This window comes from Marmota monax, unplaced genomic scaffold, assembly GCF_021218885.2.
Source record: "Marmota monax isolate L192 unplaced genomic scaffold, Marmota_monax_Labrador192_F-V1.1 WCK01_AAM20220418_F8-fsc00012, whole genome shotgun sequence".
Taxonomy (NCBI): Eukaryota; Metazoa; Chordata; class Mammalia; order Rodentia; family Sciuridae; genus Marmota; species Marmota monax.
The window spans coordinates 14922118-14938618 of record NW_026695227.1 but is presented as its reverse complement, the minus strand read 5'-3'; the positions used below and the strand labels follow the sequence as shown (position 1 = coordinate 14938618).

At 36.2% G+C, this 16501-nt stretch overlaps 1 protein-coding gene across 19 annotated transcripts in view; it reads right to left on the bottom strand.

Moving 5' to 3' along the window:
• Positions 1-16501, bottom strand: part of Ppfibp1 (PPFIA binding protein 1) — a 227915-nt gene that overhangs the window by 28488 nt on the left and 182926 nt on the right. For 12 of the 19 annotated variants that reach the window (XM_058576178.1, XM_058576186.1, XM_058576185.1 and 9 more), the window contains 4 exons: positions 14749-14863; positions 12945-12977; positions 11617-11678; positions 8554-8638 (listed from right to left, as the gene is read on the bottom strand). In XM_058576178.1, coding sequence (XP_058432161.1) covers positions 8554-8638; positions 11617-11678; positions 12945-12977; positions 14749-14863 — 295 coding nt within the window. The remainder of the gene's footprint in view (positions 1-8553; positions 8639-11616; positions 11679-12944; positions 12978-14748; positions 14864-16501) is intronic. The other 7 variants (XM_046435555.2, XM_046435547.2, XM_046435554.2 and 4 more) reach the window with 3 other exon arrangements.

The window sequence follows — 16501 nt, the reverse complement described above, 5'->3', positions numbered from 1 at the left end:
ATTTTCCCCCTTTTCTCTATTTTCTAAATACTTTGGCATACAGACTATTTATGGGAATTAATACTCTTCCTTTTTATTGGTGCGTTATAATTATACATAGTAGTGGGATTCATTATGCTGTATTTGTACATGACAAATCTCATTCCACATCTTTCTTGGGTTTCAAACATAAGAATTGCTGGGTTGAAATTCCATAAAATCCATAATATTTTAAATGTTATGTAGGTGTAAAAATTAATCACTTACAAATTTGCAACAATCCTTAAAAGAGATACTTGAAGGCACAGAAAAATGCTGGGTGATGAGAACTGTCATAGACTACATGGATAATTAGAGGGTGATTTGCTTATTTAGATGTTTATAAAATCTTCATATGTTAGTATGAAAAGAAAAAGGTTCTTTTTTCCCTCCAAAATATCCTGGTCCAAAGCATTTATTTTTTTCTTCATGAATTTATCAAAACTAAAATTTCAAAGTCCGAGTGTTTCATGAGTATTTTTCAAAAGACATGTTCAGTTCCAGTGCTTACTTTCAGAGCAAATAATTACGCATGACTTACTAACAAACAAAACAAGAGCACTTTTAAAGTTCCTCATATTTTTGCTTTGAATGACCCTCAAATTTTCTCCACATTCGAAGATAGCTAATTGTCCCACATGCAGATAAAGCAGTAATAAATAGAACTAATTTTACTTAGATGTCTTATAGATTCTTTGAACACACATGTTCAGAGCTGAACTCATCTCCCTTAATCACCACAATGTTCTTTCTCAAGGCTTCCCCATCTTGGTAAATGGTACCATCACTTGCACAACTGCTATAGTCAAAATCATCTATCTTTCTTAATTGTTTTCCGCTTTACTCTCATCTAATTTATCCCACACCACTGTGTTGATTTCAACACCATACCACATTTTCAATCAGACCCGGTCCCACTAGATCTTTTCATTTGGAATACTGCAAGAGTCTTAATTGCTTTCCCCTGCTCCCAATATCGTTCTCCACCTGGTCCAGTTGTTATACGACCATGCTGAAGACTATTAAAAATCCTGCAGTGGATCTCTCCACACTTGAACAAGAGCTGAACCCTTCATCCCCATTATTGAGCTGCTGCTCATCTCATCATATCTCTCTCCCCAATGCTCACTACCTTCTGGTCACATTGGTTTCCTTTTACTCTTAAATATACCAGGATGTAGGCCCTTTGCACATGTTGCTATTCTCCCTTTCTAGAATGCTATCTAATCAACTTCTTATAGATGTTCTTCCTGGCCAACTAATCCACTATTCTTATACTCATTAGCCTGGATACTTTCTGGTAGAAATCAACTGCCTGATAATATTATTCAATAAATAAACGAGCTACTGAATTTAGAATAATGCAAGAAATTAGAGGGGGCACAGTTGGACATCTGCTCCAACCATGCAGTAAGCAGACGTCCAGAGCCCAGCCCAGCCGAAGGTGGGAGGGGGCACAGTCGGACATCCGCTCTGCCTGCCCGCCTGGTAGGCAGAAGACCAGAGGCTAGCCCGGGGCCCAGCCAGCCATTGGCTCCGCCCACACGGTAAGCAGACATCCAGAGCCTAGCTGGAGGCAGGAGGGCGCCCAGCCAGCCATCGGCCCAGCCACCCGCCCTGCAGACCTGGAGAAGGAGCTGTCATGGGGCGCTGGGGTCAGACCAAAGGAGGCACAGAACGCAGAAACTTGGCTTGCGGGTCACCAGACCGAGCTCTGGACAAACATAAGGTCTCCCCAACATCCTCCACCTCATAAAACACGTTAGGAGAAAAACAGATGGAACCCATCTTGGAAAATCCCACCAACCCTTTAAACCCATCACCCGGTGGGCGTGGCTACCAGTGCGTTCTGGGACGGATCAAGCACCTGGTTTCCATCTCAGAGACTAAAATTAGAGAGGCTACATGTGGAAGCTCAAGTCCTCTCACACTAGCTACATCCACCACCCCGAACACAGGGACTCAAGCTAGGATTAGACAAAGCCACCTACTGGAAGGGGAAAAAAATAAAATAAAATAAAATTGGGTTCGGAGAGACTTTTTTTCTTTTCTTTCCTCACTTACTTTCTTTTTCCCCTCCCTCTTTTTTCTCTTTTTTTTCCTTGTTATTTTTTCTTCTTCTTTCCTTCTTACTCCCTCTATCCCACTTTCAACCCCCTAAATTTTACTATCTATGAGTAGGGTAATCTCATAAATACAGATAGGAGTTTGAATCTATACATTCTTCCATTAATTACCCATCTATTGGTTAGAGCTCTCCAAAGTTGCTAGGTTAGATCAACCCCATACCCTCACTCTTTTCCCCCTAAACATAGCATCCTACACCTGAAATTCAGTTTTCTTCATGCTACCAGAAATGGTAGGCCTTTTATGAAACTAAGGACTATATTTTTAAATGACAATTGAAGCTAAATCGGTAGACATAGACCTAGCTATAATTGTATTAATAATGAAAACTTGTGCTTAGATGATGTACTATTGATATTGGGAACTGTTAACATTTCTTTCTCCACAAAAGAGGGACTATGGAACTAAAAAAGAGCAATATAAATATATAGGGGGAAAAATCAATAACACAACAGTTTCACAAAGGTGGAAAGAAACGTGAGCAGTATGAAAAGACAAGGAAAGAAAGGACCACAAACAATGCAGGTCAATTCAACATTAGAAGAGGTAATATCGGCAGCAGATGGAATATCAGATAAAGAGTTCAGGATATACATGCTTCAGATGATCTGGAGTTTCAAGGAAGACATTAGACAGCAAATTCAGACAATGAAAGATGACTTCAACAAGGAATTACATAAACAAATCCAAGAAGCAAAAGATCAACTTTACAGGGAGATAGAGGATATTAAAAAAAACAAACAGAAATGCTGGAATTGAAGGAAACAGTAAACCAAATTAAAAACTCAAATGAGAGTATTACCAGCAGAGTAGAACACTTAAAAGATAGAACATCAGACAAAGAAGACAAAGTATTTCAACTTGAAAAGAACATAGACAGCTCAAAGAGACTGATAAGAAACCATGAGCAGAACATCCAAGAAATATGGGATAACATAAAGAGACCAAACTTAAGAGTCATTGGGATACAGGAAGGTATAGAGGTCCAAAACAAAGGAATGAGCAATCTGTTCAAAGAAATAATACTAGAAAACTTCCCAGACTTGAAGAATGAAACAGAATGCCAAATCCTAGAAGCCTACAGGACGCCGAATGTGCAAAATCACAAGAGATCCAAGACACATTATAATGAAGATGCCCAACATAGAGAATAAGGAGAGAATTTTAAAAGCTACAAGAGAAAGGAAGCAGATTACATTTAGGGGTAAACCAATCAGGATAACAGCTGATCTCTCAACACAGACTCTGAAAGCCAGAAGATCCTGGAACAACATATTTCAAACACTGAAAGAAAATGGGTTCCAACCAAGAATTGTATATCCAGCGAAATTAAGCTTCAGGATGGAAGATGAAATTAAAACCTTCCACCATAAACAAAAGTTAAAGAATTTGCAGCTAGAAAACCAGCGCTACAAAAAATCCTTGGCAAAACATTACAGGAAGAGGAAATGGAAAATAACAATGAAAACCAACAGTGGGAGGTAAAGAAAAAACTAATCAAAGAGGAAAAATAAATCATGGTAAGTAATAAAAATAAACAAATATGGCTGGAAGTACAAACCATATCTCAATAGTAACCCTAAATGTTAATGGCTTAAACTCACCAATCAAGAGACATAGGCTAGTAGACTGGATCAAAAAAAAAAATGATCCAACAATATGCTGCCTACAGGAGACTCATTTGATAGGAAAAGACATACATAGACTGAAGGTGAAGGTTTGGGAAAAATCATACCACCTCGGAAGCAAGCAGGAGTGTCCATCCTCATATCAAATAAAATAGACTTTAAGCCAAAGTTAATCAAAAGGGATAAAGAAGGACACTACATACTGCTCAAGGGAACCATACACCAACAAGACATAACAATTATTAATATATATGCCCCAAACAATGGTGCATCTATGTTCATCAAACAAACTCTTCTTAAGTTCAAGAGTCAAATAGACCACAACACAATTATTATGGGTGACTTCAATACACCTCTCTCACCACTGGACAGATCTTCCAAACAAAAGTTGAATAAATAAACTATAGAACTCAATAATATAATTGATAACTGAGACTTAATTGACATATATAGAATATACCACCCAACATAAAGCGGTTACGCTTTTTTCTCAGCATCACATGGATCCTTCTCAAAAACTGACCATATATTATGTCACAGGGCAACTCTTAGAAATTATAAAGGAGTAGAGATAATACAATGCATCTTATCTGATCATAATGGAATGAAACTGGAAGTCAACGATAAAAAAAGGAAGGGAAAATCCTATATCACTTAGAGAATGAACAATACGTTACTGAATGATCAACGGGTTACAGAAGACATCAAGAAGGAAATTAAAAAAATTTTAGAGATAAATGAAAACACAGACACAACATATCGGAATCTATGGGACACAATGAAAGCAGTTCTAAGAGGAAAATTCATTGCTTGGAGTTCATTCCTCAAAAACAGAAAAAGCCAACAAATAAATGATCTCACACTTCATCTCAAACCCTAGAAAAAGAAGAGCAAAACAACAGTAAAAGTAGTAGAAGGCAATAAATAAATAAAATCAGAGCTGAAATCAATGAAATTGAAACAAAAGAAACAATTGAAAAAATTGACAAAACTAAAAGTTGGTTCGTTGAAAAAATAAATAAGATCGACAGACTCTTAGCCATGCTAACGAAGCGAAGAAGAGAGAGAACTCAAATTACTAGCATACGGGATGAAAAAGGTAATATCACAACAAACACTACAGAAATAGAGAAGATAATTAGAAATTATTTTGAAACCCTACACTCCAATAAAATAGAAGATAGTGAAGGCATCGATAAATTTCTTAAGTCATATGATCTGCCCAGATTGAGTCAGGAGGATACACACAACTTAAACAGACCAATATCAATTGAGGAAATAGAAGAAGCCATCAAAAGACTACCAACCAAGAAAAGCCAGGACCGGATGAGTATACAGCAGAGTTTTACAAAACCTTTAAAGAAGAACTAATACCAATACTTTTCAAGCTATTTCAGGAAATTGAAAAAGAAGGAGCACTTCCAAATTCACTCTACGAGGCCAACATCACCCTGATTCCTAAACCAGACAAAGACACTTCAAAGAAAGAAAACTACAGACCAATATCTCTAATGAACATAGATGCAAAAATCCTCAATAAAATTCTGGCAAATTGGATACAAAAACATATCAAAAAGATTGTGCACCATGATCAAGTAGGATTCATCCCTGAGATGCAAGGTTGGTTCAATATATGCAAATCAATAAACGTTATTCACCACATCAACAGACTTAAAGATAAGAACCATATGATCATCTCAATAGATGCAGAAAAAGCATTCGACAAAGTACAGCATCACTTCATGTTTAAAAAACTAGAAAAACTAGGGATAACAGGAACATACCTCAACATTGTAAAAGCTATTTATGAAAAGCCTCAGGCTAGCAACATTCTAAACGGAGAAAAATTGAAGGCATTCCCTCTAAAATCTGGAACAAGACAAGGGTGCCCTCTCTCACCACTTCTATTCAACATAGTTCTTGAAACACTGGCCAGAGCAATTAGACAGACGAAAGAAATTAAAGGCATAAGATAGGAAAAGAAAAACTTAAATTAGCACTATTTGCATATGACATGATCCTATACCTAGAAGATCCAAAAGGTTCTACCAAGAAACTTCTAGAGCTAGTAAATGAATTTAGCAAAGTGGCAGGATATAAAATCAACACGCAAAAATCAAAGGTGTTCCTATATATCAGTGACAAATCCTCCGAAATGAAAATGAGAACAACCACCTCATTCACAGTATCCTCAAAAAAAAAAAAAAAAATACTTGGGAATTAACCTAACAAAAGAGGTGAAAGAACTATACAAAGAAAACTACAATACACTAAAGAGAGAAATAGAAGAAGACCTTAGAAGATGAAAAGATATACCTTGTTCATGGATAGGCAGAACTAACATCATTAAAATGGCCATATTACCAAAAGTACTTTATAGGTTTAATGCAATCCCACTCAAAATCACAATGGCATTCCTCACAGAAATATAAAAAAGCTGGGCTGGGGATGTGGCTCAAGTGGTAGCGCGCTCGCCTGGCATGCGTGCGGCCCGGGTTCGATCCTCAGCACCACATACCAAAAAGATGTTGTGTCTGCCGAGAACTAAAAAATAAATATTAAAAAAATTCTCTCTCTCTCTCTCTCTCTCTCTCTCTCTCTCTCTCTCTCCCTCCCACCCCTCCCTCCCACTCTCTCCTTAAAAAAATATATATATATATAATAGAAAAATCAACCATGAAATTCATCTGGAAAAATAAAAGACCTAGAATAGAAAAAGCAATTCTAAGCAGGAGGAGTGAAACTGGCGGTATAGCGATACCAGATTTTAAACTATACTACAGAGCAATAGTAACAAAAACAGCATGGTACTGGTACCAAAACAGGCGGGTTGACCAATGGTACAGAATTGAGGGCACAGAGTCCAATCCACAAAATTACAACTATCTTATATTAGACAAAGGTGCTAAAGGCATGCAATGGAGAAAGGATAGCATCTTCAACAAATGGTGCTAGGAAAACTGGAAATCTATATGCAACAACATGAAACTGAATCCCTTTCTCTCGCCATGCACAAAAGTTAACTTAAAATGATCCAGGAGCTAGGAATCAAACCAGAAACTCTGCGTCTGATAGAAGAAAAAGTTGGCTCTAATCTCCATCTCATGGGGTCGGGCTCCAAATTCCTTAATAGGACACCTATTGCACAAGAATCAACAAATGGGACATACTCAAACTAAAAAGTTTTTTCTCAGCAAGAGAAACAATAAGAGAGGTAAATAGGGAGCCTACATCCTGGGAACAAATATTTAGCCCTCTCACTTCAGATAGAGCTCTAATCTCCAGAGTATACAAAGAACTCAAAAAATTAAACAACAAGAAAACAAATAACCCAATCAATAAATGGGCCAAGGATCTGAACAGACACTTCTCAGAGGAGGATATACAATCAATCAACAAATACACGAAAAAATGCTCACCATCTCTAGCAATCAGAGAAATGCAAATTAAAACAACTCTAAGATACCATCTCACTCCAGTAAGAATGGCAGCCATTATGAAGTCAAGCAATAATAAGTGCTGGCGAGGATGTGGGGAAAAGGGTACACTTGTACATTGCTGGTGGGACTGCAAATTGGTGCAGCCAATTTGGAAAGCAGTATGGAGATTTCTTGGAAAGCTGGGAATGGAACCACCATTTGACCCAGCTATTTTCCTTCTCGGACTATTCCCAAAAGACCTTAAAAGAGCATATTACAGGGACACAGCTACATCAATGTTAATAGCAGCACAATTCACAATAGCTAGACTGTGGAACCAACCCAGATGCCCTTCAATAGATGAATGGATAAAAAAAAAATGTGTAATTTATACACAATGGAATATTACTCAGCACTAAAAAATAACAAAAGCTGCCCTTCCTATCCTCTACTATCCCCCCTCCCCTCCCCTCTCCTCCCCTCCCATCTTCTCTCTCTATGTGTAACCGATGTGAATCTGCAATACATATACGGGGTAAAAATGGGAGTTCATAATCTGCTTGAATCAAATGTATGAAATATGATATGTCAAGAGCTTTGTAATGTGTTGAACAACTAATAATAAAAAAAGAAATAAACTATTAATAAATTAAAAAAAATAACAAAAGCATGGCATTTGCAGGGAAATGGATGGCATTAGAGCAGATTATGCTGAGTGAAGCTAGCCAATCCCTAAGGAGCAAGTGCTGAATGTCTCCTTTGATATAAGGCGGGAGACTCAAAACAGAGCGGGGAGGAAGAGCATGAGAAGAAGATTACCATTAAATAGGAATGAGAGATGCATGAAAATGGGAGAGAGAAGGGGAATTGCACATAAGATGGAAGGAAACCCCCATTGTTATGCAAGATTACATATAAGATGGTGTGAGGAAGAAAAAAAGAGAGAGAGAGAGAAAAGTGTCATAGAGTGGGTAGAGAGAGGTGATGGGAGGGGATGGGAGGGGAGGGGGGAATAGGAAGGGTAGCAGAATACAATAGACACTAATATGGCTGTATGTATAAATGTGGTTGTAAAACCAATGTGATACTGCAATCTGTACACGTAAAAAAAAAAGAATTCACACCCCACTTGAATCAAATGTATGATATGTCAAGATCTTTGTAATGATTTGAGCAACTAATAAAAAATTAATTAAAAAATATGTACAGTTGTTATGTGTCAATTAAAAATTCAACAAAATAAATATACTACTTTAGCAAAAAAAAAAAAGAAAAGAAAAGAAAGAAATTAGGACCAAATGTATAAGTTCATAGCCACTCGGAATCAAGTAAAGTAGAGAAGTCTTTAGAAAAGTCTCTACCTTTTTTACCTTGGGCCAGTACCACTGTGTCTTGCATTTTCTTATACCTGTTTAGGCACTGTCGGAGATCTTCTATTTTTCGATCCTATAAATAAAATAAATTATCATCTTTAACACTATGGTTTTAAAACAGTAGTGGTAAGTCTGACAGAAAGAATAAGCAGACATAAATTACATACATTATTCAAAGAATACTTCTAAACTTTAGTAAAACTGGTAATATCTAGAATATTTTTCCTACATATATCAGAGATATGGAAAAAGTACCTCTGAATTTAGAGATCCTATCCTTCAGCTGCCATCTTTAAAAAACAAAAACAAAACATGGTAATAAGATACAATTAAAAAAACATGAAAAAAATCAGCTTTAATTACTCTTCTAACTTAGAGGTTCCGTCTTAAAAGAAAAACCTAAAACCTGTGTTAGCTATCTTTATTATCCACTATTAATAGGTATCAACTCACCAAAGCAGATTTGATTCATCATCATTGACCTTCAATCTATTAAACAATATATTACTAATTAATATTTTTCATCCCTTTTCTAATTTAATCTCTGTCTGGAACTTTATTGACCCCACTCTTAACTCCTTTCACTTCTCTGTCCACTCTTTCTTTTGATATCTTAATCCTTTAACTAGATATTTGTCATTGTCTTCTTCTCTTCTATCTATCTATCTATCTATCTATCTATCTATCTATCTATCTATCTATCTGCCTATGTATGTATCTACCTATCTATCTATTTTCTGGTGGTGCCAGGGCCTTATATATGCCAGGTAAGAGCTGCTACTACTGAGCTACATTCCCAGCTTTAGATAGTCTACTTCTATAACCCCCATTATTTCTCAACCTGAGCTATAAAATGCTGGAGCTCCAAAGTTCTGTCCTTGACCTTCTTGACTCTTTTCCTATGCCCTCAATTGTGGCAATTAAAATGGCCTCCCCTAGTCCCGATTCTGGGACTGGACATGTGACTTAATTTGGCCAATAAGATAGCAACTAAGCATTTGCACCTTGAGGCTGCCCTCTGGTGCTGCTCTAGGGAACTCTGAGGAACTATGTGAAAAAGCCTAGGCTAGTCTGTTGGAGGAAGAGAGATTATTTGGAGAAGAGACAAGTCATTCAAGATAGGGTGAACTCAGACCAATGCCTCAGTTACCAGACGTGTTAAGTCAAATTATTCTAGACCATGTAATGCCTCTGAGCTGCTAGCTTAGAGATCAGCTAAGCCAGCCTAGACCAGAAGAACCTTCTTGTCAAACCACAGAAGCATTAGAAATGATAAACGTGGTTTCTCATGAAGCAAAAGCTAACTGACACATCAACTGTAGGTTAGCGTCTACCAATTTACAATTCTGGATTTCTTCAGAAATGGAGGGGTTCAATCCCCACTAATTTATAATTCCACAAATCTTAAAATTTAAATTTGTATGCCAATTTTCTATGAAAAATCTCCTTTAAAATGTCCCATGGGCATATAAAATTGAATACATGTAAAACTAAGCTCATTATTTCCCCCTAGGACTTACTTAAGCCTCTGCTTGGATTTCCTTCATCATCATCCACCCAGTTGCTCAAACCAAAAATTTATTCTCATTTCTCAAATCCAGAGATCTGAGAAGCTTGTCAATCTGTAACTTTCTCTAAGATTTTGTCCTTCTTTACCAATTTGCTGCCATTGCCTGATTGTAAGCCCTCATCATTTCTCATGACTATATCAACATCCTCTTAATTGTGCTGTGTTCATTCTCCCTCTTATTCTTGCCTCCATTCTGCCACCAAAGTTAGCTTTCTAAAAATAGCAATTTAATTTCATCATTTCTCAAGGTCTACAAGCTCAGTCCCCAAATCATGAGATTAGCAAAGTTGCTTTGGTCAGCCACACACCCAGCCACAACCCCTGGATATCACGCTCAACACCTTCCCACTATATCCTAGGATATTTCAAGCCTGGGTTTCCATGTGTGTTTTGGCTCATGGGCCCTTTGGCTAGAAGCCTTCATTTTCCTGATGAACTACTGTTTCTCCTTGGAATTTTCCTCTTTGAACTCTGGAACCCTCAAGAAAGTTGTTACTCTTGGTGTTCTTGGCAGCTTGGGCATCTAATAGGAGTTCATTAAACATCAGGAGTTTTGCTTATTGTTGCTTTTTTAGGAAGAAAAACTAAAACAAAATGAACGTTAGTCATTTTTGTTGTTGTTGTTTAAATAAAAGGTATGGTGGGCAGCTTGCTAATTATTTTTGTTTTTATTCAATATTGGGAAAGACTAGAAAAAGAAACCTGCAGATGGGCAGGTGAGTATGACAATGAGTTTATTTCCACAGAAAATAAAGAAAATGGTAGACAAAATGATTAACATTTTTTATAAATAAGGAGGTAAGAAAAACAGAACAGGCAAGAATTAGAGAAAGTCATGATGACAGAAAATGATCAAGCCAAAGTTCTTGACATTTTGTTGCTTTTTTACTTCCCTAAAACTACTCTTGTTGGGGGAACATGTCCCCTTGTTTTGTTCATTCAGGGATACAAAGGGGAGAGTAGTTCTAACAACATGAACTGGACCTAACAGTTCTGGTCTGCTGGATATATGAATGATCATGTAGGCCACAAAGAAACACATCACCTTAGTGGGTAACTGCATCCCTGCTCATGACAGGATGAAACATCAGATGTTGGGGAGGTAAACCAGCCAGGAAAAAGACCTCTGGAGGCATTGGTTTCAGTGACATTGGTTTCAGAATGTACTTTCTTTTATTTGTCACCTGACTATGCAGAACTCCTCTGATGGCCTGAACATTTTCTATATTCACAGGAATAGGAGAAGGTAGGAATCTCAGTGGAGCTAGTGCCGCTGCTCCCTATTTCTGTGTGTAAAGCCATGATTACAACTGCCATTGCTGAGAATGTGCACACACAGGCAGGGAGGGAGAAGGCTGTCCCTTAATGTGGGCAGAGTTCAGGGTATGTTCTTTCAAACTGAGAAAGCTCAAGAAATTGTGTGGAATGGTCAAAATGGTGTCACATAACATTAATGTACATATTTAAATTTCATCCAATACCTTTTCATCATTTGCTGCCATTAAAGATTCCACAGCCTTTTTCATCTTTTGTACTTCAATATCTGAAAATAATACAATATTGAATCATAAATCAGTTTAATTATCCTGAGAAGCTACTTACTCTTCAGATGAAATGTTTTAAGGTAAAGATGTTATTGGTTTATTTTATTTGTTTTTAAAAAGGAACACATTTAACATCTATATTCTCTTTTAAGGAAAACCTAAAAGGTGAACACTTCTTATCTTAAAAGCTGTGATTCCAGAAAAACGATATGGGTACAGGAGAACTAAGTTCTCCCTCAAGCAACAATGAAATTCTCCCTAGTACACTAAAGATGGAACTTGGTTGTGTAACAATAAAAGCTCAGTTTTCAAAAATGGAAGCTATAAAGCAGTGATTGAAAGCAACGAATGGTATACATAATGACTAAAGCAGAGAAAATGATGCTCATTTATAACTAAGATGGAGGCATGGATGGTAAGAGCCTGATGGATTGTGATATTTACATGAATAGTCATGCTTAGAAGTTGGCTGTAGGTTCCATACAAAAGAATAATACTTTGCTTCATCTATAAACTTCATTTCCAACACTATTTTAAAGCAAACTTCAAGACATAAGGACCAAAGTAAGCTGAATGTAATTTTCCTTAAAATTTGATATTCAGGGGCTGGGGTTATAGCTCAGTGGTAGAGCGCTTACCTCGCACACGTGAGACACTGGGTTCAATCCTCAGAACCATATAAAAATAAATAAAGTAAAGATAATTGTGTCCATCTTTTAAAAATTTGATATTCAAATGCAAAAGCAGATTACTTGAATAACAAAATATTTTAAAAATGAAAAATTCATCCAAAAGTGAAAGTACAAATTAAATAACTGAAACACCAAGAAAATATATGCAAAAAAGCTTCTAATGTAGATCTCATGAAATAGTGGATTTCCAAACATGGAAAAGCTAAAGAAAAGTTCAAAATGATCTTTCAACTGTGGTAAATCTTAAAAACAATGCATTTTCATAGAAAATTTTCCCTCTTTACCTGGATGACAGAGAAAATGTTCTCTGATCTCCACCCTACTGGATGCCTTGCTCTATCCTGCGCAGCTAAAGGGTTGAATCGGGCAAAATCTGCAAAGTGATCTTTTCTTCCATATTTTCATTTTCATTGTCTGTTTGTCTAGCCTCTATTTTGTACACTCGGAAGAAATGGAGGGCTTATTGATGAAGCAACATTACATCTTTGGTGAGAAATGTTTTAAAACACATGCAAAGAACAAAGTAGTACTTCTGGTGATGCAAAGGCTGATGGAAATACACCAAAACCTTACTTTTTTCTTTGAGCTTCTTTTTAAAAGTTTCATCTGTGCGGGAAAACCCATTGAATTGAAAGTCAGCAAACATTACAGCAATAAAAAATATTTTAAACATACTATTAGTCTCCTTTTACCTAAAATGAAGGGATTCTAACCTTATAAAAACATTATAAGAAGCATTATTTTGTGACTGTAGGACTGATGGGAGGAGACTGATCAGAAAAATCTAACTTCATATTACTACATCTGAGTCTTCATATTTCTGAACCTTGATTTTTTTGTGGGAAAATCAGACATAACAAAATCCAAGTGTTTCCTAAACACCATATGAAGTGAAAAATGAGTTAATGTTGCTTTGGTAGTTTTTTCATTTCTATAACAGAAATGTTACATGTTCAAAACATGGTCCTCTGGAAAGTGGCCAGTACAATGCTATGCCACACTGAATTCAACACTCAAGTTCTGCAACACTGAAATGGTCTATCAGCCATTCAATGAGATGAGTCATGGTTGAGCCAGTTATATATGCCAGTAGCAGACTGCCACAAAATTTCCAAGACTCTTCTCTGTATCTGCCGTTATCTGTTTGTACACTGGTAACAAGAAGTTCATACACTGGGTCCAGTCCTCAGTTCAGACTGTGGGCAACACTACTCTAATACATCCTCAAGTCCTGTGATTCCATTTTCTTTTCAAAGCACTAAAGTGGGGCTGAGGCTGTAGCTCAGTAGTAGGCCTTGTGCCTAGATTAATCCTCAGCGTGTGTGTGTGGGGAAGCAAGCCTATTCCTGAATGCTCTTTGACAATATCTTACATATTCCAAAATATGGGAGATGAGAGGAGGGGATTCCATTCCCTTCAGGTTTGAGGAACTGATGAACAGGGAATTATGATACCTGCAGGTATATAAAACCACAGTATTCTAGAGCCAAGAAGGACTTTAGAGGCAATCTAATTCGAGTCAGAAAATAATGTTATTCATTTTCACATAACAGATAAAAATATGCCAATGCTATACTAACTGAAATCTGTTCTGTTTCAAATGACTCAGAAGTTGCTTTGGTATTTTAGTGTTGCAGTCTTCCTTCCTTTATAATCACAAAGAAAGGCTAAATTTGACCTAGTATTGTCAGATGTTATACATTATATTTACAAATTATCATTAAAACAAAAACATGTTTCATCAAGTTATTTTTTATCATGTATAACCTATATTATCAGGATTACAAACAATACAGTATTCAAAAAAATCCTCCTTAGTTATGAAAAAAAAATCTTTGGATAAATTCATACATTTTTCCAAAACAGAATAAGCCTATCTTTGCTCTCTAAAAGATTGAGAGCTTGGCCCACAGTAGGAAATTTTCACCAATATTCCAAAGATAGAGAGCCGTTCCTTTTTTTCTCTTAAAAGAGTAGGGGAGGTTTCTAGATCCCTTATTTCATCTTTTCTCAAGTTCAGTTCAGAGGAAAACAATCTTGGGACACAGTAATTGTTCCTTTTGCTTCTTCCAACATTCCCTTGTATTGCAATTTGAAAAAGTATGCTCTTGTGATGAAAATGTACAATTTCGTCAATTAAAGTGAACACCCAATGAAGTACAAAACTGCCCTACCCCTGCTGCTTCAGAGAAAGGTCAGGACTTCTCTTGCCACAGTAGAGTCCCAGAGAACTCCCTGTGGCTGTTGGCATACTTGGTCTATTACTTTCCCCATTTCTTTCATACTGAAATTATATGTTGACTAACTTTAGATTCTCTCCTAGATTTTTGAGGATTTTAACAAAGTAAGATAACAATAGTTAAACAAATATTCCTACCTCTATCAAGAATCTCAACCCCTTCTCCTTTCATCTTGCAAACCAACTTTTCTTGCAGCCTTTTTACTTCAGATTCCTTCTCTTCCAGTTGTTCTTTTAAAGATGCCAGTTCATCCTACAAATTGTAAATTTATTTTAAAATTGTATATTATGACTGAAAGGGAATATTTAAAGAGCACATTAACTCTTTAGATCAGTAATCTGATTGGACAAATGAAACAAAAATCTACAAGAATTTAGACACAAACATCAGAAATTACACAGTAGCGATGAAAAGCAGGAGGCAAGACTATTAAAAAAAGTATACTTTATAATAATCATGACAGGTTTCTTTGTGAGTAAATTAAAAAGAAATCTTTTAAAGTATAATTAAGGCTGGCTAGTATATTATATTAAATTACAAAACATGATTAAGATAATCAAAATTACATTCTTAATGTCATAAAAGGCAAAATAAAAGGCAAATGGAAAAGACTTCCTGACATTCACTCAGCATTTCAACATGGCACACTAATGCTTCCTAGACAAGCACTGAGCTTTAACCAGTGGGCAAGGTAGAAGTCATGAACCACCTTAGCTAAATTATAGGACATAATTATTCATTCTTATAATTAAGCAAAAGAACAGAACCTTTTATGGCAATGGGAAAAGAAAAATTTCAAAAAAGGACTTAAATATCAAACTAGTCAACTATAAAGGCTTCAATGTCATTTGTATATTTATTTATTCAATTTGCAATTCTGGGGATGAAACCCAGAGTCTTGTGCATACTAGACAATGCTCTATCACTGACTGAGCTATAGCCCCATCCCTTTTGCTAATATTTTAGATTTCTGTTTCATTTTAGTAAAGAACTAGTTTTAGCAAATCTAAGTTCTACTGTCTATTTTTAATGCAAAAAATTAGAGCTGTGCAATGCTAATATGCATAACTTTATATTCAATATCACATTTCATTTTCAGAGTCTACAGATATTTATTACACTTAGTATTATGAGAAGATGTAGTACACCAATGAAGGTAGAAGGTTTGCCCTACAGTTCTGACTTATGGTAAGAATGAACACCAAGTCCAAGACATTTTCAGTAGTACTATTTGCTGTGCTTTTCTCATTGTGCTGCTTTTTAGCAGTAATTTCTGTTCAAGGCCATGATAACATAACATTATATATCTTCAAGAAAGCCCTGAAGGAGAAAAGCAGTATCTACTACTGATATGAAATAAAAATTCTTTCACAGATGAACTTTTACAATTATTTTATGATGTTCGGGGGATCAAAGAACCTGAGGGTTAGATTTAATTTATAAGCTTGTTTGTTTATTTATTTATTTATTTAGGGGCTTGAACTCAAGAGTGCTTTACCACTGAGTTACATCCCCAGTCCTTTTAAAGTTTTTGTTTTGAGACAGGGTCTTGCTAAGTTGCTTGGGGAATCTCGTTAAGATGCTAAGGCTGGTCTCAAACTTGTGTCTTTCTGTTTCAACCTCCCGAATCACTGGGATTACAGGTACATGCCACCACACCTAGCTAATACTTTTATTTTATTTGTTTATTATTTTTCATTTATTATGTTGGATATTTCTGAAAATAGCATTAGGGATCTCATTGTCTCTTTCATCAGTGTTGTATGTATTTTTAATAAACAGCTGACATACACACATATACAAAATAAATGCACATGCCACTAAAAACACTATCACAGCAAAACAACACAAGCCAGAAAGTGACAGGCCATGGAGCCCATCACCCAAAGT